The sequence below is a fragment of the Lactuca saligna genome, chromosome 3 (assembly GCF_052625555.1).
Source record: "Lactuca saligna cultivar CGN05327 chromosome 3, ASM5262555v1, whole genome shotgun sequence".
Classification (NCBI taxonomy): domain Eukaryota; kingdom Viridiplantae; phylum Streptophyta; class Magnoliopsida; order Asterales; family Asteraceae; genus Lactuca; species Lactuca saligna.
The window spans coordinates 119,678,368-119,703,645 of record NC_136419.1 but is presented as its reverse complement, the minus strand read 5'-3'; the positions used below and the strand labels follow the sequence as shown (position 1 = coordinate 119,703,645).

The following is a 25,278-nucleotide window of genomic DNA, read 5'->3' as shown; positions in this document are numbered from 1 at the left end:
ATATTATATAAAGAAGATAGATAATAAAATTTATATAAAGATTACAAACCTGGTGGGGGAAAGCGAAACCCAAAAGTCGGATTGAATGAAGCTTCTTTCAAAACTCTTGAATCGTGTGCTATACACTCCTAAACAATGGTGAATATCATATCAAAATCATAAATTCATATTACATTTTTAAAACATTATCCTTTTCCTCTTCCTCTATAATGAGTTTGTTGATCAACGGGTACAACCGCATGTACAAGAGTTCCATCTAGTGCACCTATTGCTCCGAAAAAAATCTGTTTTAACTGTCTATGTTGTTCCAAGTTATGTCTTGTTGGATTAGGAGTTGTTGGTACTATAATTTCTTTTGCAAAAAACATCATTGCAGTTAGGACCTCATAAAAACATGATGAATCATTTGTGTGGAGTGATAAAATCTTCCCTTAACTGCGCAAAAACATTCATTATGTCCTATAACATGTAAAAATATAGTCATCTTCTATTCAATGCTTATTGTCTTACTAGCTTGCAACCATTTTTTTTTGGGTAAAATGGTTGCATAATAATACAAACACCTCCTATGTAAGACGCATCATATCATAACATTGTGTAGGGTCTCCGTACATCAAATCTTGCATATACGCATATCCGCTTGAATCGTCATCTCTTATTCTATGAATTCTGATTAGCCAGGTTTAACCTCAACCAATAAAACACAAGTAAAAGAAAAGCTAGAATTTCACCATCAGAAACCATACTTGACCTGTTACAAACAATTACTATTTAATATGTTAAAGAAAAAAAGTCATGTAACAAAAAACTAGTAAACATCATCCAAAGTAACAAAAGTCATGTAACAAAAAACTAGTAAACATCATCCAAAGTAACAAAAAACTAGTAAAAATCATCCAAAGTAACATCCAAAGTGACAAAAAACTAGTAAACATCATCAAAGGTAACCAAACTTCCTACCCGCACCCATCACCCATGACTCACAACTAGTAGGCGAAAGTTGTAACAAGCTTTTTCTAACATCAACACTTTCGCTAAATAGCAAAAGAGCGGTCTTGTGTCTTTCATATTGTTCTCCCCATTCCATTTTGTTCAATTTATCCATACATGCATCAACATCCTAATCCATTTCACTTTTTTCAATTCTTTCATTTTTATTCCACTAACGACATTGCAAGCTTGACAAACTCCTATTTAACTTCTAATGCCCTTGCATCTCTTTTTTTCCACCAACTCTTTTGTTTCCACCAACTTCCTTATTTTTTGAACAGCGTGAAGATTTTTCACTTGCACTTACGTGTTGTGTTGAGGTTTCCATTGGAATATCCTCATCAAAATCATTGGAACTAAAGTCTTCAACATGACAAGGGAGTGTAGAAGATGGCCCCCCAACTTTGAAAGTCGTTTGAGGTCGACCCTTCAAATAGTTGGGTGCAAAGATTAGGGAACAACAGGGGTTTAGTTTTCAATGACAACATGAACTTGTTCAACTGTTTACAATTTTTATAAATATTAATATATGTTATAAAAATAATCATACTAGTATTTGTTATAAAAATATTACCTTCACCTCTTCCTTCCCTTGTTCATCGGTCAGATTAAATTAAATTTTTATAGGATCATATATATATTGCTGGTTCAGTTTCACCCAAGCAACATACTTTGATTTGTAGTAGTCAAAGTGGTTTCTCATTTGCTTCTGATCAACCTCTTTACCATGTTTGTTTATCAATTTTTGCGTATTGTCTTCCATGAACTTGCCTTAAGCCGAGAACCCTCACGGCCATTAGTGGTTAGTTCATGGATACACATATCCAGAAAAGTTTTGTCCTCACTCTCGTTCCAAACCAACATCCTAAAACATTAATATTTAAAGTAATTTATCATAACTTTTATCATGATCAAGAACAATTTCAAACATAAAACAATTTTCTACTAATCAAATCAAAATGAACCATTATGCTCTTGTTTAACAAAATATGAGAATTGATCGAGACTTTTGGCCAACATATCGATTTCAACTTCTTTTGATTTGCTTATTTAAGCTCATAAGTAAACCATGTATTTTTCTATATTTATAGAATACATGCATTTTAGGCTTGTACAATACCTGTCAACAATCATCACCATTAATGACAACATTACAATCTCTAAATCCATTATCACCTTCTTGTATTTCACATACTAACAAATTCCTTTTGATATTCTTCTGATGTATCGCATAATGATTGCTATCATAACATGTAGTAAAAAAACCATAAGCATTATTTGATCCAAATTCTTCTCTTTATCAATCAATTTATGAACAAAAGGAACTGCAATCTTCACTTTCTTCTCATTACATCACTTTCTCACCAAAGTGATTGCATAGCTTATAAACAAACAGGGCCTAACTTCACATGGAACAAATGCTTTTTCAATTTTTCGAAATCTAACCTCTAACTGTGGTGAAATTGAATGCATATATCATTTTGAAGCATCTAAATTCATCAATTAGAATAACCTATTACTTGAATTGTATGCAAAAAAAATTGTTCTGTGGCAGCAATAGATGGTAGTGAGAGAAACTGATTTTGATTTCATAACACAAAGAATCTCATTTTTCATAACATCAAAGCAAAACCGATTTTGATTTCAAAAATTATTAACATACAAGGAGAAAAATAGCTAACCCGTTTTTTTGAATTATAGTAACCGTGAATGACAAGGAAAGCGAGAGAAGCTGATCGGAGATGGGGAGCTCTCTTTAGTGGGTGAGATGGTGGCGAGATGGCGGCTTGATTGTGGCTAGATGGTGGCGAGAAATCAACGACCGACGATATGACGGGGAACAGTTGATGGAGGAAGCGACGATTTGTGTCTGTGCGCTTTTTTTAGGTTACGATGGAAGACGGAAGAATGGGTAATGGGGGAAGAAACAAAACATAGGAGGGTAGGAACGTCTGTATTCCTAGTCAACAAATGCTACAAAGCTGACCGGGTAAGAAAAATGAGCCACACGTTTGACCGAGAAAGCACACCATCAAACAACGACTATCTGACTGAGTTAGCCCAAATTGTTGACTCAGACCGGATCAGACAGGTACCAAACACACCCGTAGTGAAATCTGTTCATATCGTCTGTGCGAGAATAGGGATATAGGAAATACATGAAAGGCTTAAGGGTATGGTTCTGTAATATTCTAAAAATACTCATACAATATTTTATACTTGATGTTTGATTCTAGAGTTTCTTGGTATATATGATTGGTAAGTTTTAGACTCGTTGTTCACCATGACCATTCCTAAACGCATGTTGGTAGTATCTCGTATAAATATAGTTGAGCAGGCTATATTTATCCCATATACATAACTATCTAGGCTTAACCGTAACGTCCAGCTTATCTAAATATTTTTATATGGTTCTTACCATGATACTGTTTTTGGTATATATGCATGTATGTATACCTTTTTTTTTTTTTTTTTTTTTTTTAATAAAAATATTGATATTTTTAAAAATTATACTTTTAGTCAGAGCGTTTTAGCCCCATTGTATTTACAGTTGTATATCTTACATGGTTTGATATACTTAGTTCACTATAAACAATGCTCTGATACCAATATGTCATACCCTCAAACCGATGAGACGGCGGAAATGTCCGAGGGCGGGTAATGTCATGTACAATATCAAAACAATAGAATAATAGAGATCAAAGCATTACAACCATCATATTGATAATTTAATATTTACATTGAGTTCGTTTAATTGTTTGTTTGACTCCAAAATATACGACAAAATATATGACATGACACTGCAATGCTCTATCTTTACAAAACTTGTGTGGGTACCTGTCTATTGATTCCATTATAATACAAGTGGTTTTGAAAAAGTGTAAACAATTAAGTTGGTGAGTTAATAAGTATTTTGTATGAGAAAATCTTTCCTTGTTCCTCGAAAATGATTGTGTGTTCTTCTAGAAAATTCAATATTTTATTTTAAATGTAGTGTAGTCTTAAAAACTCTAAGACTGAAAATGTATAAGTGTTTATGTACTCTGAAATAGTATAATGTAGTTTTAATCTTTATAAATCCATTTATATTCATGTTTCTAGAATGTAAACTGTATTGTACTGGAAAATCGTGTAATGTAGTTTTATTTTTAAATAAAACCATTTGAAGATATGTATGTATTAGTAAACTAAACGTATTGTTAATACCTAATTGTGAGTTATTATAACCATGCTAATGACCTAGATGGCCTGTACGACGTTCTTCAGGCATCGTAATTGATACAAGGTTTGTCACACGTAACCCTACCGGTCCAACTGTAGCTAACAATCAATGTGTGGAATTCTCAGTCCCGTATAGATCTATACACAGGAGATTCTGGTTATAATACATGACTTTTGTTGGTACTTAGGTAAGTACTTGAAAACGTGTCTCACAAGTGTCGTATTGAATGTTTACGTGTAATATAATAAAAAGTCATTTAATGTAGAAGTATTATCCTTCCATAGTAGTCACGTAGTTCAAAATAATTATGCATTTGAATAATTATTGTAGTATTGTATCCCGAACTGGTAAAGTAGTATGTATGTCTCATAAACTATATCTATTATAGTTTATAAAAATGTTCCGTTGTACTAAGAATTATTTGTATGAACATTTCCATTTTTACTAGGACAATAAAATGAATTGCAATAATCATATATGTATTTTTATATAATTATACCATTTTTGCTCAACATATTACAAAATGGTTAAAGTCTTATAAACTATTCTAAATATAGTTTATTTATTAAAACTCCATTTGTACTCGTTTCATACACACACGTACACACACACAGATATATATATATATATATATATATATATATATATATATATATATATATATATATATATATATATATATTATTGTAAGAAAACCATAGTGTACTTGTACGAAAGATTTGTATGTATACGTTCCTGAATTTGGTAATAAAGATATTTCGTGTATTTTTAGCATTCTCGCATAAAATATAAGAAATCACATATATAACGATTTGTATTTTAACACAAGTTTTTATTGTGTTTTACTTGTATTCCCCCATAAAACATAGAAAAATCACGGAAAATATAGGGGTATGAACTCACCTCGATTGTGTTATTGGCTGGATACCGATATAAGTGGTGATGTTCTTCGAGTTAGAACATGTGAATATAACCGTGTCCTAATTTGTTTTAAACACGTAATACATGTGCAAATTCAATAACTAACAATTTAAACTGTTAAATAACACTAGTTTATGTAAGTAATACTTACAATAATTCTAGGAATTAGCTTAAAGTGTTTTTTTAAGATTTTTATTTTAAAAAGTAAAAAATTACTTTAACAAAGTGAAAATTCTAAACATAGGAGATTAGAATAACACATGTAATTTTCTATTAAAATATTCTAAAATTTTCAAAAAAATTATCAATTATAACATTATAATAAAATAATACACATATAAATATATATTTTAATAGAATATTCTGTTACAATATTTAATGAATTTTTCTGATCTAGATTTTTTTTAATTCTCTTTTTTTTTCAAATATATTTTTTAAAAAAAAAATGACGAAGATAATAGAAAATCTTTCTTTTCACTTTTTTTTGTTCCTTTTTTTAGAATTATTTTTGTTGAAACACAAGATAAATCATATTTAAATATCTCACAAAATATGATGGACTCATATGAATCTAACTAACTATATATATATATATATATATATATATATATATATATATATATATATATATATATATATATATATATATATATATATATATATATATATATATATATATATATATATATATATATATATATATATATATATATATATATATATGACAATTCATTTGAGATTAAAAAAATAAAGATCTTGTGATTCAACTTAAGCTACCTATGTCTCATTTCTTGTTCTGACGCTCCAGCGTACCGGCAACAACGGGGTATTCCTAATCGTAAATGATTATATGGTAGATAGGTATAATCACATATAATTATATATGTTTATACATATATACCTATTCATAAATAATTTACATATATGTATGTTCATAGACTGAGTAATCATATACGATTACGAAAGTTGTTGACAAAAGTAGTGGTGGTGACAGAGTGGGCAGTGATATAAGTGATATTACTGACAGTAGTAAGGTCCACTAGTATTAGAGGTGCTTGTAGTAATGGTTGTGGTGGTGAGGATGGTGGTGGAGGAGAAAGGAACAGACAACGTTATATACTCATTTATGATTATAACAGTTGTATCGTGCCGGTACGTCGGATGGTTAGAGCGACAGATGTGAAATATGTGACTGAGGTTAAAAATAAATATTTCTTTTTTTATTTTAAACGTCAACGGATGCTACCTCTCTCTCATATATATATATATATATATATATATATATATATATATATATATATATATATATATATATATATATATATATATATATATATATATATATATATATATATATATGTGTGTGTGTGTGTGTTATAGGACGAAGACAATTGCTTTGGAGTAAGGGAGTTGTGGAGTCTACTCTTTCTTATGTACCATAAATATTGGAGAAGTTCTAGCACAATGTCGGTTTGTTAAACAATGTTTTTACAAATATACAATATATTTCTTATCTATATTTTAGTAAATTTCTGGTACAAGTGAAATATATATATATATATATATATATATATATATATATATATATATATATATATATATATATATATATATATATATATATATATATATATATATATATATATATATATATATATATATATATATATATCCACTTGTTTGCTCTATATATACATGCATTTTTCTTGAAACTTTTTCCACATTCTAACATATCTATTCTTATCAATAGAAATCTCTCGTACGTACGCGAGGAGAAAATATAGTATAATCATAAATAGTGTTCCACTATATAAAATGTCAAGCAGAAGATCAAGACAATCATCATCAGGGGCTTCAAGAATCACAGATGATCAGATTATACAGCTCATCTCCAAGCTACAACAACTTCTTCCAGGGACTCGTATCCAACGATCCAACAAGGTTTTGTAACTTACTCTTTGCGTTTTCGGGTATTTGATATGGAAAATAAGATTCTATAGTTTTGGTGTTTGTTGGAAATTGTTCAATATTTTAAACCTTTTGAAAATTATAGGCTTCCGCTTCGAAGGTGCTTCAAGAGACTTGCAACTATGTGAGAAGCCTGCATAGGGAGGTTGATGACCTTAGCGACCGACTATCGCAGTTATTATCCACCATTGACGCCGATAGCCCCGAGGCTTCCATTATTCGAAGTTTAATTATGTAATATGTACGTCTTTATAGATAAATTATTCATTAGCTTATTGATTAAGGATGACTGAGGTACGTTTATATCTTAATTAATCATCTTTCTAGGGTTCAATCTAATTAATGACCCATGTTACATGTAGTATTTACTATAGTACGTACTTGTCAAATATTAATAATAATTGCACTGACAGTGCATAAGAAGTTTTCTGCTAATAAATAATATGTATGAGATATAAATGCACGTGTGTGTGCTATTTTACGTTTTATCTCTCGATTACCTTACTTTGTCTTCCATTTTACATCATTAAATTTGGAGCAACATGAAGCCATTTAAATTTAAATTTACTGTTAAAATTCTGATCAGTTTAGAGATTAACTCTGTGAAATTTTATCATCAACTTAGTCTCGCAAGACAGCGAAGACTGTATACATCTACACAATACAAAAGCAAATGTCTAGAATAATAATTAACAGTTGTTTATGTGCTTTTTCTTTCACATCTAATGTCTCGGTCCAAATTGAGCATGTAGGGCTTGGTGATGAGTGGGTATTGAATGCAATTGTCAATATGAAAGCGATGTAAATGACCGTTATTCTTGTTTAGATAAGTGAAGAAACCTGCTGATTCTCTTTAAAAGAACATATATATATATATATATATATATATATATATATATATATATATATATATATATATATATATATATATATATATATATATATATATATATATATATATATATATATATATATACTTTTAAGCTCTTTAAAACGTTGAAAATGATAGGAAACGGTATAGAGAAAACATCCCAAACCAAATTGATCAATATCGATATCTGATGGGATGTGTCCCAATAATCATAACTAAGAAACAAAATCGTTAGTCTGCACAAATCATGGAAATTAAATACCTTTTCAGAAATATTTTCTAGAATTTGTTAAACCATGAGTGTTTAAAATAACCAAACAATTTTTTTGTGAGACTAGCCGGTATGGACAAATAATGATGTCGAGGAGTCGACCTAGCAAGCCCTCAATGCCGTTGCGGAGTTTGAAATACCGCGCACATTTTCCGTTATGACATCTCATGTTATCAACATAATATCGCTCGACTGGAGAAAAAACTAACATGACCGTTGGTTCCAACAGCCATATATATATATATATATATATATATATATATATATATATATATATATATATATATATATATATATATATATATATATATATATATATATATATATATATATATATATATATATATATATATATATATATAATAGCAGCGTACCCGCGCAAAGCGGCGGGGTGTGTAAATTCTTTCGGTGATATGTTTCCTCTACAAAAATGTTATGTTACAAAAGAAAGTACATGTCGAAAACAAAATAATCAAACTATGGTGTTATTTGGGAGATGAAGTCATTTTTTGTTCCTAGACGGTGGGCTTTATAGCAGATGAGGGAACAAAGAGGTATATGCGATTGGAGGGATATTTGAATCAACATGCTAAATTTAAGGATATCTAAAAGGGTTCAAAATTTGAATGAATCCGGGATTTGAGGGAACAATATCAAATTGCTGAGAAATATAAGGAGATTTAATGATAAATATTTGAATTCAAAATGTGGTTAAGATTTAATATTATTTTATTAATGTTTACTTGTACTATCAGCTTCATTATTTGGACGTCTTAAAAAAATATTATTATTATAATCAATCTATTTTTAGAAATAGTTAGATTTCTTTTATAAGATAGTAAATATATATATATATATATATATATATATATATATATATATATATATATATATATATATATATATATATATATATATATATATATATCAACTCACCCAATTTTATTCACTCAATTCCTTTATTGCCTATTTTTTATATTACTTTAAAACATTTTAAACTGAAAAATGGTGCAAAAACCCTAACACAACCCAAACCCAAACCTATAACCAAGCACATAACCACACAACATTTTCCGTCGAATTCGCTATATACGAAAATTATATTAACTTATTTAACTCTCAGTGTTCACCGCAATACTATACAAGTAAACTTATTTTACTCTCATTTCACCTCCGATCCAATTCCCTTCCTCATCAAACTTTCTACAAAATGTTTTTTTTTTTTTTCAAAAAACCCAAATTTACAACAAAACCTTTTTGGTACATCATCTTCGATGTCAAAAATCCAAACACAAACAACCATCCAACCACCACCCACGCAACCATCGGTAGAATGTGTTACAAAAACGCAAGTTGGAAGTAGTAATATAGGGAAAGGGAAAACGGCTACCACGAAAAATGAAGAAATTCCACAATGGTTAATGCTGGAGAAAGAGTATGCTTTAGCGGTAGCGTGGTTTGGAAATCGAAAAATGGAACTCGCGAGAATTGTATGAAGAAATGTGCTTTTTGGGAAGCGACACTCGTTAAAATTTACACTATCTTGAAAAAAAACATACGACAATACCGATATGCTAAGTAATAAATGGGGTATACAACAAGCTATATTTGGAAAAAGTGGGGGGTTGCAACGAATTTGATTTGTTTACAACTGTAAAAGACCAATATCGAGTCGAGATGGGTCATATGTTCGATTTTGAGAGATCATAGGAGATGCTGAGAAGAGATCCAAAATGGACTCAAACTCCAGCATCAGTGGATGTGTAATCTAAGAGGTTTCGAAATTCGAGTTTGATTAACACATCAACCTTAACGTCGATATTAATGAGATTTCGAACAACATCGAAGAGATATCCTCTCCACAACGACCGATATAACACGACAAGGCGAAGCACAACAAAATATACAGATGAAGTTGACAGAAAATCAAAGCATATAACGGAACTTGAAGCGAAGTTCCATAACACATACAACTTTAACAAGGAAAATTTAATTTTCGATGTGAACATTTGGAATTACTTCGTAGACAAAGGGGCCAATCAAAGCGACGCAGCCGATAAGATATTATGAATGTTTTTGCAATTCTTAACCGAAGATACGACGCCCAAAGATGCGGATTTGGTGGAAGCGGTGAAGGAGAAGATCCAACACAAACTTATGGACAAAATTTAAATTTTAGGATCATTTTATGTTTTTAATTTATTATATTTTTCAAGTATGCTAATGTTTTTTTTTTTTTTTTTTTTTTTTGAATTTAAATGTTATGGTTTATTTAAACAGTATGTTAATTATATTTGTTTTTTATAATCATAAAAAAACATGAAAAAAAAAGAAAAAAAATGATGACATATAAATTTTTTGATGTGGAGGTGTGGTGACTATTTTCTATAGTTGTATTATAACTCGGAGGATTATTTGATATATGAATATATAACTTGTCCCGTTATTATAGGACAAAAAAATGTCTTAAGTTCCATCACGGTTTTCTTCAAGTTTTTGAACAATTTTTAATAAATAACAAAATCCTATGATCAAAGATTGATATTCCCGTTTTATATATGAATGAATAGTCTTTGCTTGAACCTTCAAATGAAAAGTTTGTTAATATTTTCCAAATTTTTGGTAGGAAAATTTTGAATGCCTTCTTTCATTTATGTTTTGGTTAATAATGGAAATTAAGTTACGAATACATTGCGTTTCTGACATGATTGGCGTGATTCTTTTTGTTACTAGGTGAAACTCTTTGTTTGTCCCTACTGTCTTTACATAGAAAAATAAGTAAAATAGTAAAATATAATCATGTCTATTGGTCATAAATTTTCTATACATATGTCCTAATGCCAACTTGAACAACATAATACAGCGATAGGACGAGCCTCTATTATAATTAGTTGACACTATGCGGGCAAATTTTCCACAGATTTTGTGATAATTTATCGTTGTGACAGACAGATTTATTGACAGAGTACTGATAGACCATATTTTTGATGGATTGTTGATGAATTGTATTGGCGACAGTTTCCGATGGATTTCATTAGTGATAGTTTTGCTGACAGGCTATCAATGAAATGTTTCAAACCGCAAAGATAAGACTATCAGGAGTGGAGAAAACGAAGGATGTGTGATGCTGACTTGAACAGCCAAGACACGTGTGAACTTCGTAAGACGTAAGACGCGTGAAGACAACCAATCAAAAAGGAGGGGTTGGCAATGGAATTTTGATTGTTTTCTTTGTTTCTTTTTCTTATTCTACTGTGGATTGAAAATTTAAAAAAAAAATTATTTCATTTTCAACTTATTACAACTATAAGTAATACTTATTTTACATACATTTTACACTACAAAAATACAGAATGTCTACCTATTTTCTTTAGAGTAAACTACACGAACGGTCTCTATGATTTGGGGTAATTTGCGCATGTGGTACCTAACTTATTTTTTAACTTGGAGGGTTCATACTGTTTGTTTTTGTCATGCGTTTGATCCCTAATATTTGTTTTTGTTACGCATTTGGTCCATGCCTTACCTAAAAATATTACTATTTAAATAGAGAAAAATGATAAGATAGGTAAGGCAGAGTGAGAAGGATGAGGTTGAGGGTATGTTTATTTAAATAAATTAAAAAATCAATGGCAAAATAATATTTTTAGATAAGACAAAGACCAAGCGCGTAACAAAAACAAATAGTAGAGACATTCTGAGTTAAAAAAAAAAAATAAGTTAGGGACCAAACACGTAATTTACCCTAAACCATAGAGACTATTCGTGTAATTTACTCTTTTATTTTTTTTCTTCAACATATGAATTTAAATCAAAATACTTCACCCACTACAAACACCCCAAATGACCCATTTGAAAATCTTAGTTACATATAATTAAATTTCGACGCGGAAAATTTAAGCGCATTTTAAAAATTCAATAGCAAGTTCTCGAAAAATATCGCAAATAGATTTTATGGTTTTTTTATTTATTTATTTTTATTATTATAGTAATTTAGGTTTAATTTTCTATGTTTTTTTTAGTAATTTAGCTTTAGTTTTCTAATTTTTTAGGTTTAATTTTCTATGTTTTTTAATTAATGTAATGTTGTTTCAATTAATGTAAAATAATTTAATATGTTTTAAATTATGTTTTTATTTAATTTAACCATAAAAGAAATAAAAAAATTATGGAGTGGTAACCATTTCCAATATCTAGTGTGTTGATGTAGGATTGGTGGTGATATTGACGTGGTGCAGAGGTGGTAACGTTTTTTCGGTGGGTTGGTGTTGACTACTCTCCATAGCCTAAGAGTTCAAAATATAAAAATTGTCCAATATTTGTTCGATACACTAAGGTTGGAGGGAGTTGTAACACTCCTAACACATTGTCATGTCAGCTTTTTAAGTGACACATTATTTTTCTCAATTTAGCACATAATCTTACCATTTGGTTGAGAATAGTAACAGTCATAACACTCCATTTTTTTGTTTTTTTTCTAAGTTAATCAAATTACTTTATTTTAATACACAAACATTTTTTACATATTGAACAAACTTTATTAAATTATATATTAATAGATGAATTGTAATTGAAAATTATAAATTTAAAAAAAAAAGTTTTTTTTTCTTAAATTATATTGTATGTACATCAATGGCCCACACATTTGACCCCAAAAATCTATGTTGTTTAGAGTGCTATATCATTTAGCCATGGAAATAATAAAAAAAAAAATCAAAACCTAAACAACAGAAAAAAATTCAAGTCAAAATTTTTTATTGACTCATTCAAATGGTAGTAAATCAATATGTGGTAGAGTAATCCTCCTGCCATTGATATTAAGAGAGTGTTTGGAGAAATTAACTTATAGTGGTTTGAGAAAACAACTTTTAGAAAAATGTTTGGATTAGAAATAACCTATAAGCTATAAGCAGGGGGGATGCTTTTTAAAAGTAGTTTATTTAGCTTATCTCCACTACAATAAGTTGATTTTTAATGTTTCCTATCCAAACACTTAAACTTAACTTATAACGACGGAGATAAACAATAAGCTATAAGCTCTCTCTTTTTTCCCTATCCAAACACTTTCTAAGAAAATAAAAAACAACATTTAAAATAAAAACAAAAGCAATTAAAATTATTGTTGACTTATTCATACACAATAAAACCGAAACGATAGAATAAATCCTCTCCATCCAAATTAGGTTTTACTCTATCTCACACACCTATACTCCATGCTCCACAATCTCCTTCTTCCCCAATAAGCCATCATCCTCCGGTGTCTCTTAAACCTTTGATGATTTCAAAATTGTTTACAGTGATCGATCTAGGCACTTTTTGGAAGGTATCTACCCTTTTAGTTGAACATCATATGAAATTAAATTGGGGAGTCAAAGCATTTTGCAATCCGATTAAAGTGGTTTGGACCAATAAAAACCTCCAAGCACTTCTCTTTGTAGAAACAATAAACAAGATCGTTTGATTCTATAAACAATAACAAGAAACTAAAGACAAGAATGAAGATCAAAATGGTGATGAATGCTTAGATTAACAAATCTCTAGAAGAGTTCAACGTGAACTTCTTTGTGAGAGCTAGGTAGGGCGATACAATCGTTAACCCTAAAAAGATACATGCATGCACATTAAATAATCTAACCCTAGCAAACCATAGTTACGAGGTGGACATGCCCAACCCATTATAAATGAGACTATTCTAGTACAAAAGGTTTGACACAACACATTAATAACCCAACAATCTCCCCATTTGTGTCAAATAAAGAAAGGAGATTCTTCATTGTTGTTTCTTCTGAACCTTGAACAACTTGGTCATTAAATTCAAAAGGGTATTTTTGATCACAAGATACCACTTGATCATGCCATTGAATCCTTTCAGATTCGCATCATCGTTTGTTTTGCATGCTACAGTTAAGCCCATGATGTTGTTCAGTGCAGCAGTGTAGTATAAATGTTTGTCTAATAAAAAGAACAAAATTTGCTGAACTTTTTCACCCTCTTTTCTTTGATACATCACGCTCCAATCTTCTTTCCTAATCTTACCCAACTTCCTCTTTGGGAAGTCCATCGGTTCTTCTCCAAGTTTCACAACTGGCCTTTTCTTTAACATAGAAGCTATTTCCACATCCATTTTTGCAACTTCATGAATGTAGCAAATCATCATTCTTCTCATATGAGAAATGATTGGCTCATACTTTTGTTCATCCTTTGATAACATTAGAAACAAGGAAATCCAATCATTCATGTTCATACATGGTAGATCAGCAAGTGTGATTGTAACATACACGTTTTGAAATTGTGTTTTGTAATTTTTAAAACTGAGTAATATTATGAAATATTATATGTTTATGAGTATTGATTTCTAACAAGTTACTAGAATTGAAGTAAAAATATGTTTAGAATTACTCAGAAAGTATTGGAAGTCTTATAAGATTCCAATCAAAAGGCAAATATTGAAATTTAACGAAAATATATAAAATTTGAAATAAGTAAAATTTTATTATTGAAAGTTGTATATAATTTCATTATAAACATTTAGGCGAAATCCTCATCGAAATCCGAGTTATAACGAAGAAGTTATGACCAATCGAAGATCCACGACAAAACCGGCATAGTGCCGAATAACTTAAAAAGTGAGTTTTCGATAAACTACTTTTTAGCCTATATGATCTAAATGAAAGTCGTAGCACTCATTAAACCTAGAATTTTCATAAAAAGAACGTCAAAATCTAACTTCATATGAGGAAGTTATGATTTTTCTAAGTTTTGATATAGTAGTAGACAACTAAAAACTCGAAATAAAGATCGAGTGATTTTTATCCGACACGACCTAAATGAGAATCAAATGTCTCATCAATAGTAATACAACAGTAAAAAGACAGACGAGAACAAACATCGGATGAAGAAGTTATGATTTTTTAACGGATTTTCCTGTCCCGATCTGTTAAAAATAATAATATTAAAAATAAAGTCAAAATTTGACGATGGAATCTAAATGAAAGTTGTAGAGTATAATTTCACCTACACATTCATATAAAGAACGTTAAAAACGGACTTCGTATGCAAAAGATACGAATTTTTGAAGTTTTTAGCAGAAACTTCAAAAATGGCTTGAAGGGGGAACACCCAGCGTACTTCGTACGCCCAACATTCGAATGCAGGGTCAGAAGTCGGCCACTTCCTTCTCTCTTAGCACGAGGTGACATGCATCGCACAATCTTGCTACATCCAAGCCCGAGTTCCGATCAGGCGACACCTCGCATGTATGCCCCGCGTACTGAGCCGCCTCGTAGTACGCCCAGGGCCGGTCCATTGATTTTTAATGCTCGGGGCGAGATTCTAAACTAATGCCTTTATTTATTTAAAAAATAGTAAAAATGAAATAAATTTTACAATCAAACCAAAACAAGGTTATACAAACAAAAGTATACATAAAATTCATCTAAAACGATGTCTCCTTGCATTTTTTGAAGCAAAAACATCTATTATTTTATCATAATCAACACTTCGTAGGAATTGAATTTCAATATTCAAAATTGCTAATCCATTTAATCTTTCTTGAGTCATGGTACTTCGAAGATATGACTTCAATAACTTCAATTTCGAAAAACTTCTTTCCGCGGAAGCAACTGTGACCGGTACCGTCAACAAAGTTTTATATGCCACCAACACATTGGGAAACATGTCCATCTCCTTTGCAAACTCCATAATTTGAATAGCTGTCCAAGGAAGTTCACCTTTATATGCTTCATCCGGCAACATTTCCTGCAAAACTTGTAACTCAATAAATAAATCTTTTCCATCAATATCAAGTTCCTCACCATTTGTCAAACTAGTTTCAAGTTTCTTACAACATTTTTTTAATTCATCATCAAGTAAAGATTTTAACTTTGAACCATCAAACAAAAATCCAAAAATAGATTCAAAATGTTGCGTTTGCTCAAATCTACTTCTCAATTGAGTTAGAGCCATATCTACTATAACAATAAAATAATCCGTTCTAAATTTTTCTTGAGATGATTGTTATTCTCTTTCGGTATTTGGAACTTCATCAAATTGTTTTTTCTACTATAAACACGTTTGATAGGAAATTTTGGTTCTACTCCAATATTTTCTGCTATGTTTTTAGCCTCATTAATAGCAATGTCAAACCCATTTTCCCTATATTTTTCAAAATAATTAACTAATCCTTCTAAATTTTTTATTGCAACATCAAGAATCATATCTTTGGATTGTAATTTTTTACTTACCAAATTAATTCTAAATAAAATTTCATGCCATATCACTAAACTTAAAATAAATTCAAAATTAGAAAATTCACCATCTACTAATGATTCCGCATCTCTACAAACCTTACCATCATCACTTACTTGAGCTAATTTTGTTAATGCTTCTTTTATTTGAAAAAGTTGAGTTTTTATTGCTTTAACACTTTCAATGTGACTTTCCCAACGAGTAGTAGACAATGATTTTAGGGTTAACTCATCTACATGGTCAAGTAAAACACTCCATCTATGTGTGGAGCTAGAAAAAACATTATATATTGTTTGACAAGTACCAAAAAATGTTTTAGCTTTATGACAAGAGTTTGCCATATCACACAAAACTAAATTTAAACTATGACATCCACAAGGCATATAAAAAGCTCTTGAGTTTATATCAAGCAATCTTTTTTGTACACCTTGATGTTTGCCTTTCATATTTGCTCCATTATCATATCCTTGTCCTCGAATACAATTAATATCCAAGTCAAGAGATTTTAAAGCATTTTGTAAAACATTAAAAAGTCCTAAACCGGATGTATCTTCTACCATTAAAAACTCTAAAAAAACTCTTCTACTTTTATTGGAACATTTGCAACATCAACACATCTAATAATCAAAGTCATTTGCTCTTTACGACTTGCATCCGGAGTGCAATCAAGAATTACCGAAAAATATTTTGCTTTTTTTATTTTTCTAATAATTGCACTTTTAACTTCGGATGCCAACAATTCAATTAAGGGATAATGACTTGAAAGGGTAACGAACTTTTGACTTTTGTCACATTTAGTCACTAAACTTTGTTTCGTTATCTATTTGCCATTGAACTATTGAAACTGTTCACATTTTACCCTTATGACCGGCTGTTACCGGTCATAAGGGTAAAATGTGAACAGTATCAATAATTTAGTGGCAAATAGATAATGAAAAAAAGTTTAGTGACTAAATGTGAACAAAATCAAAAGTTCATTTCCCTCTAAAAAGTTCAATGACTAAATGTGAACAAACTTCCTATTGTATTATGTTTTAGCAAAATTATTTATTTTTGTTTAATTGTAGCAACATTTGTTGATGAAGAAATCTATGAAATAAAAAAATAAAATGTAACATCCGGATTTCCAGGTATCATCACTTAAGTATTTTTCTTTTGAGTTAAGAAGAGAGACTCGACGAGTTGACGCCTCAACTCGTCGAGTAAGGTCGCGACTGATGACTCGAATTAATGAATGGACTCGATGAGTCGGTGAGGCGACTCGACGAGTTCGCGCTATTGGCAGAAACCCTAAATCTTTGGGCTCGAGCCAAATTTAAAGGCATTTATGGCCTTCAATTGTGACTACCTTTCCCATAAGTGAGAACCCTAGCGAGCTTGAGTGTGTAGAGTGAGAGGAAGAGCTATCTTGAGCTTTTTGGTGTGATAGATGTGGACCCTTCTAGGTTCAGAGAGCCGAGAATATGAAGCTTTAGTAGAGTAAACCTTGGGGTTCAAAGTTAGGAATCATTTATGGTATATATAATTACTTTCATCTTACACATAGATATGAAGTATTTTATATCAATTACGTGCTATGTGTGTATATTATTTGAATACTTGCTGTCTATACTGGATGAACGATTTTATACATGTTTTAAAAGATTTAAATGGTATATTTATTTTATATCTACAAATATGTTGCGGATGAAACATGGGTAGATGAAATAGTTGGTGTGTGATGAAATAAAATGATGAGAGATAGGTGATGATAGAAAGGTGGTGATAATTAGGTAAATAGATGATGATGAATATGTGATGTAGGATGAAAGGAGATACTATAACCTTTACCAACAATGTGGCGATGTAGTCATCTACCAGAGTATAGATGGCGACCACGGACTATTCTAGATAACCCAGTAGAAACACCAGCAGACTAATAACCTGTAGGTGATGAATTACGAGTTCATGTGATGTTGTAACTACGTATTCATGTGGTGATACTCTAACCCCTTACTATGAATTACGATTTCAGACGATGTTGTAACTACATATTTATGGGATGTCACAAATTTCGCATGCCAAACCAATGGTCATAATTCACATCAGTGAGAATGGTTCATTTTTTTTTTGTAAAACTAAAATCAGATTGAAAATTTTGATTTTTTATTTCGGAAAATGTCAAACCATTGGTTTTTTATTTCGGTTTTGGTTTTTTGTTTTTTTTTTTAAATATATTTTCAGGGTTTTGTTTTGTTTTTTTTTTTATTTCATAGTTTTCTTCATCAACTAATTTTGCTACAATTTAACAAAAATAAATAATTTGCTAAAACATAATACAAGAGAAGGTTTGTTCACATTTAGTCATTGAACTTTTTAGAGGGAAACGAACTTTCGATTTTGTTCATATTTAGTCACTAAACTTTTTTTCGTTATCTGTTTGCCATTGAACTATTGAAACTGTTCACATTTTACCCTTATGACCGGCAACAGCCGGTCATAAGGGTAAAATGTGAACAGTTTCAATAGTTCAATGGCAAATAGATAACGAAAAAAAGTTTAGTGACTAAATGTGACAAAAATCGAAAGTTTGTTACCCTTTCAAGTCATTATCCCTTCAATTAATTCATTTTGAATTTTATGACTAAGGTAATGAAAGTGACTTTTTTTTATCTTGAATAAGTTGAAAATGGTGTTTCATTATTGGATCAAACTCAGCAATCATTTGAAGTACACCTAAAAAGTTACCATTAGATTTCTCATATATTTTTTCATTAGTTCCACGAAAAGCCAAATTATATTCAGCTAAACATTTTACAACAGCAATAATTCTTACCAAAACTTCTTTCCAATGTTGAGTATCTTTTTTTATTCTTTCTTGTAACTCTTTATCAATTGTTTCATTTTTCCTTAACCTAAGTCGTGTTTGTGTCCAAGTTTTTAAATTAATCATGTGTTCAGAACTATGTTCATGTTCATTTAATTTTTCACTAAGATGTTTCCAATCATTAATTCCTTCGGTTGCCAAATTACTTCTAGATCTAGCTGTTTTAAATAACTTACAACAAAAACAAAACACTTTATCAAGTTCTTTTGAATACACCAACCACTTTCTATTATAAGAATCACCATTCTTTAATTTACGAATATAAAATTCACAAGAAAAATGTCTACCTAGTGCATCTTTTGGAAAAATTATGTTATTTTCAATTTCCCTAATTGGCCATTTTTCTACAAGCAAATCTTTCATTTTAAAATCTAACTTATCCCATACCCTTGGATCAAAAATATTAATATCACTAGATTTATCAACAAAATCATTATTTTCATGATCATTAGAATTTTCAATAAGTTCATTAGAAGTTTCAATTGGACCTTTAGAATTATCAACAAAACATTAGTTTCAACATCATTAGTATTTTCATCATTATTTTCATTTCTAACAAAATACTTATTTAAAGATCCTTGTAATTTATTAGTAAGATCCTGTTCTTTTCGTTTTCGTTTCCTATTTTGAGCACCAGATGGTTGTTTTCTAGGAAACATATTTAAACTTCACAACAAAAATTGTAATAAAAAAGATGTATTAATAACAAAGAAGGATACAACCTGAGATTAGTAATCCGTGAGATTAGCAATCCGTATCCACAACCTGAAGTTAACAATGTATCCACAACCTAAACAAAAAAATAGTATCTTTTAGATTTTCAGAAATTAAATTAACATACTATTCGTAAATCAAAAACACAATCAGATTATTCAAAAATCAGAATTTAAAAAAATCAATAGATTATATTCATCCAATTATTAGGAATTCTGAATTAACATCTCAGCAAAATCAAAATCAGAATTCATATATATGGCATCTCATAAAAATCAAAAACAGAATTCATATACAGATAACAGATTCAACAATAGACATACTATATCAGATTCAACAATAGACATATATATAACTTATCAGCTTTACAGATTATATAAAAACAATCAAAATCAAAAACATAACTTGATCATAATTTCATAAAGCAAGAGCAGTAAAAGAAAAAGAAAGAAAAAAATTACCTGTAAAATTAATGAGGCTTAGTGTAATCCAGTTTCCTTAACACTGTAAGTCTGCAATCGGATGAGTTGAATGGAAAGTTTACTTCTCACTATATAAAAAAACTGAAATTTCAAAAACTTACTGGATTAGGAGTTATGCAAGAAACTTTCAATTAGGTTATGTAAGAAATTTGAAAGAGTAGAAAAAACTTACAGGATTGATTAGGCGTTAGGACCTTAGAGCTTATGAGGACGAATTCATCAATCATCACGGTGTCGGTTCATCAATAGCTCTGTAATCTGTATACACCTTTGAATAGAGGACGATTCAGGAAATTAGAAAGAAAGAATCAAAGAAAGAACCCAAAGAAGTAGGCGATCGTCGGATGGCCCGGATTGCGATTGGCGAGAGAGAGAGAGAGACAGGGCAGCGAAGGGCGAAGGCAATGGCCGATAGACTAAAAGTCTAAATATTGATTTTAACTGTAATCGTCCATGTCCATATCCATTCTCAAGAAAAGACGCCTCGTGTTCTTCATCTTCAATTACTGGAGGTTTAGATCGAAGAGTCGGATGTACAGTGTACTAGGTCTCCAATAATCCGCTCCAAGAATCCACTGCCCTCTTTACCCTTGAACCGGTTGGATTTTGCTGGACTAAACTTCATGGCCCAAATATACCTATAAGACACTTTGAAAAATTGCTGCCCCATAATAATTTGATGCCCTGGGCCATGGCCCAGCTCGCCCTGGGCTTGGGCCGGCTCTGAGTACGCCCTGGGTATCGAGAGCTTATGCCCCAGCGTAGTCATCAACTTCACACACTATAAATAGAAACCGAGGGTCTCCGAATTTATGTTACATTTTCTTACATCTTTCACCCTCTACTCTCTCCCAATTTACCCTAACACCCCCCGAAGCCCCATTATCATTCCCGACACCCGAAGCAAGTCCCGATGCTCTGGAGTTCCCGAGAAAATTATATTTTCAAGTTGAAACTCTGCCTGAGTAATGCCGGTTTTCTACTAAAATCCCCGGTTTCATCACGGAAAGTCATATTTAGAGCCGAAGTGCTGCCCAAATTATCATTTATGCCCCGGTTATTTCACAGTGAGTTCAATATATAGGAACAATTGTATGTTGTGTTATATGTGCTATGTGTTTTTCCATATTATTATCTCGTGTAGTTATTCCACGCTATGTTGGTAGCAAAGTTATACCTTTGACCATGTGATCAGTAAAAGGACTTAGATTCACGGTGGTATTGGTATGTAGCCTCTGGCCATGTAGAGCATGTCTCCTAAGAAAATAACTTCTATTTTATGGTATTGGCAGAAAGTTAGATAGGGCTGAAAGCCTGAAATCTACTAAAATGTTAATCAGAAATTGTATGTCTTCTGTGCCATTTGGGTCGAAGCGTTATTGACGTATATCAAGTATTGAAATTGTTATGTCTCATTGATTGTACATCATTGAATCAAATCACCGATTGATATGGAAAGCTTGTTGCATGATTCACATATGCCTTTGTTGTTCCTTGTTCCTCTTTGCTTCTGCCATATTGAAGTGTGTGTGTATATATATATATATATATATGGAATAACATTATATTGTATCTATATATATATATATATATATATATATATATATATATATATATATATATATATATATATATATATATGGAATAACATTATATATATATATATATATATATATATATATATATATATATGGAATAACATTATATTGTATCTATTATTGAACTCACTATGCGTCACCGATTACCCTTTTAATGCTTAACAATTGCAGGAGATTAGCAACCAATATAGTTTTATATTGATAGAAGATTTTGCATAGTTTGAAACTATTATATTTTATACTCATGTATGTAGAAAACTATAGTATCTTGGGTAGTTATGTAATATACAACACTTTATAATAGTCGGTTTTTATCCACTCGTTTGTAAACAAAATTATCAATGTAAATTATTATCTATGAATATCCATGTAGCATGTTTTGGAGTAATAATGTGTCAATTATGAAAGCGAGCGTCTTTCATGTGAAGTCATCTTCAATGTGACTTGCTCCTCAAAATCCCTTGAATTTGACATTTGTAAAGTGTTCATTTGGAAAATGTCACACCCCAAAACCGGAATGGCGGAAACGTTCTTGGGCGGAGGACGTCATGTACAGTATCACAACAAAGCACAATAGTAAACAAGCAACAACATCATCCATTGCATTAATAATATAATTTAATACAAGTGTGTTTTGTGTATAGTTTATAAGACACAAAAAATGAATGATCAAAATAAAGACGAGTGTTGAAAGCTCGGTCTTCTCAAAACCTGGCATCGGTACCTGTCTACTGATGACCTGAAAATATAAGTTATTTGAAAGAGTTTATCAGCATTAAAGCTGGTGAGTTCATAATTAAGCATTCTAGTGTCATTGTTTGTATGAAAATGTTTGTAAATGTTTAATGTATAAGTTTATAAATGTTTGTAGTAAATGTTTGTATCTCCTAGAAAATCCTATATTTTCTACTAAAAGTAGTCTTCTACCAAGGCCCAAGTGTTCTAAATGTTTGTATCTTGTAAAAGTGTGTATTTTTCCCAAGTATGACTATCATTAACAAAATAAAGTTTTTACATTACCGTTTATGTGAGAAGATCACAATGTGAATGCAATGGGAAAATAATAAAGTACTGTAGTATTGTATATAGTAACTAATGGTGTACTAAGTACCTTAAATTAATTGTTATTTAAGGTATAATGTGATATGATTGTAACAATACTTGACCGACTAGTAAAATACGATGCTCGAGATGTCGAAATGGTATGACATTCTTCACATGTAGACCTGCAGGTCCCACTGTAGCTAGCAGCAAGGTGTAGGACGGTCGGTCCCGTATAGATCTATACACAAATACGCACTCTCTCTCTAGGAGACTCTGGTTACAAAATGTGACACAACAGTATATGTCGATCCATGTAGTATCCTACATTAATATTATAGTATTCTTGTATTTGTATAGTATGTTCTAATGTAGTGTATGTTCTCTCTGTCTAGTATGTAGTATGTTCTCTAGTGTATAGTGTGTAGTATGTATTGTTTCTTGTTATAGTGTTCTCTATCTGTTTCTCTTTATAGTGAGTATTGTTACTCATTATAGCATTCTGTATCTGTTTCTCTTTATAGTGAGTATTGTTTCTCGTTATAGTATGTATTGAATCATGTATGAACTGACTCTTTGTATGTTTCGTTCTTCTAGTAATAGTATTAGTGACATCCTAAACTATACCTATTAGAGTTTACTAGTAATGTTGTTTGTATGACTGAGTGTGTTGAACTGAGATAAAAGCTTTTATATCTATATACAAATACATAATGTATAAATAAGGTTCAAATGACGCTCGGATAAACAACCGGATACTCTAATTCCACAACCAAACAAGGAACAGGAAATAAAGCGAGTTATCAGTCGTATGTCCTTTCAACCTTACTTATATAACTATATCTATATAGACATGTTTTAACAAAATATAGTTTTGAAAGAGTTAAAATACAGAGTTTTAGCATAAAAGAGTTTGATAAAATGTTTTGTATTAGATATTTGCTAACATAGTTTTGAAGTATAATAAATCTATTTGTTTGTTCTAGTTATTAATCACATGTGATTGATATAATAACTACAATGTTTCAACTTGTATTCCCCCCACTCTCCATAAAAGAATTTAAAATCATTTAAAAGGTAGATTAAGGGGGTATGAACTCACCTGTAGTGAGTGGTTTGGATGAAAAAGTGGTATAGGATGCTAGGTGTCAGAGTGACCTTAAACTTTTCAAGAACTTGTGGGTTAGGGAGAATAATTGGAGGAGGTGAAAGAAGTATGATTTCCATGGGACATCATCTTCATTTAGGAAAGCTTGTTTCAAGAGATTTGGGAAGATCATAAACGTCTAAACCAGACATCTTTTGGGAGATATTCAAGATAGTTGATTTAAAGTCCTTAATATGACACCCAATATGAAATATTAAGGCTAGGACCCAAAACAATACTTTTATAACTTGGAAGAAGGATGCTGTAATCCAAGCTATAAGAATGACGATTCACTAATTTACACCAAGATAAATGAAATGTATTATTAGGTTTTAATTGGTTTTGAAACTCCAAGATTCTTTTGAGATTCATTGAACTTTTCAATGGCATGTTTCAATATCGAGTGTGCCCTTCACGTTTTGTGACTGGGATTCCGAGGATCACAAAACAAGGTGTGAAGTAACCATGCAAATTACTTGGTACTCTTGAGTGTTTACCCCTCAATCGTTGTACCGGTTAACCACACACGCTCCATCGATACTATGATAAACATTAAGTTACCCTTTCCTACCTTCTTAAATACGAGTTAGTGTGCCGGTTAACCACACACGCTCCACTAACTGACTTAAACAAAGTGTAGAGTGTAGTTTCATGGATTAGCACCTTATTCACATTTTCCTAAGTAACTAAGATTGGGTATTTATAAAAGGTTTAGTTACTTAGTATTTATCATTAATAATTTTAATGAAGGGAGAATTATGATCCTTGTCATACCCGTTCGGCTAACGACCCTCCACCAGTCAAGGAAACGGTTGGTGAGAGTGGACACCCATTAAACTACCATTTTATAGGCAGTAACCTTATACCCCCTTATAGATCGGCTTTGTGAATGAGGCCTACTATTGGTAAGACTGACTTTACTCATATATATATATTATT

General features: G+C 30.9%; 2 protein-coding genes across 2 annotated transcripts; one reads left to right on the top strand and one right to left on the bottom strand.

The window, feature by feature from the left end:
• Positions 1–6,846: 6,846 nt before the first annotated feature.
• On the top strand, positions 6,847–7,466 carry LOC145033915 (transcription factor PRE5-like). Its single transcript, XM_078982396.1, has 2 exons — positions 6,847–7,075; positions 7,188–7,466. Exons 1-2 carry the CDS (start codon positions 6,950–6,952, stop codon positions 7,338–7,340), a joined length of 279 nt encoding a protein of 92 aa, XP_078838522.1. The 5' UTR covers positions 6,847–6,949; the 3' UTR covers positions 7,341–7,466.
• Positions 7,467–15,675: 8,209 nt separating this feature from the next.
• Positions 15,676–16,209, bottom strand: LOC145035923 (uncharacterized). Its single transcript, XM_078984424.1, has one exon. It carries the CDS (start codon positions 16,207–16,209, stop codon positions 15,676–15,678), a length of 534 nt encoding a protein of 177 aa, XP_078840550.1.
• Between the last annotated feature and the right edge of the window lie 9,069 nt (positions 16,210–25,278).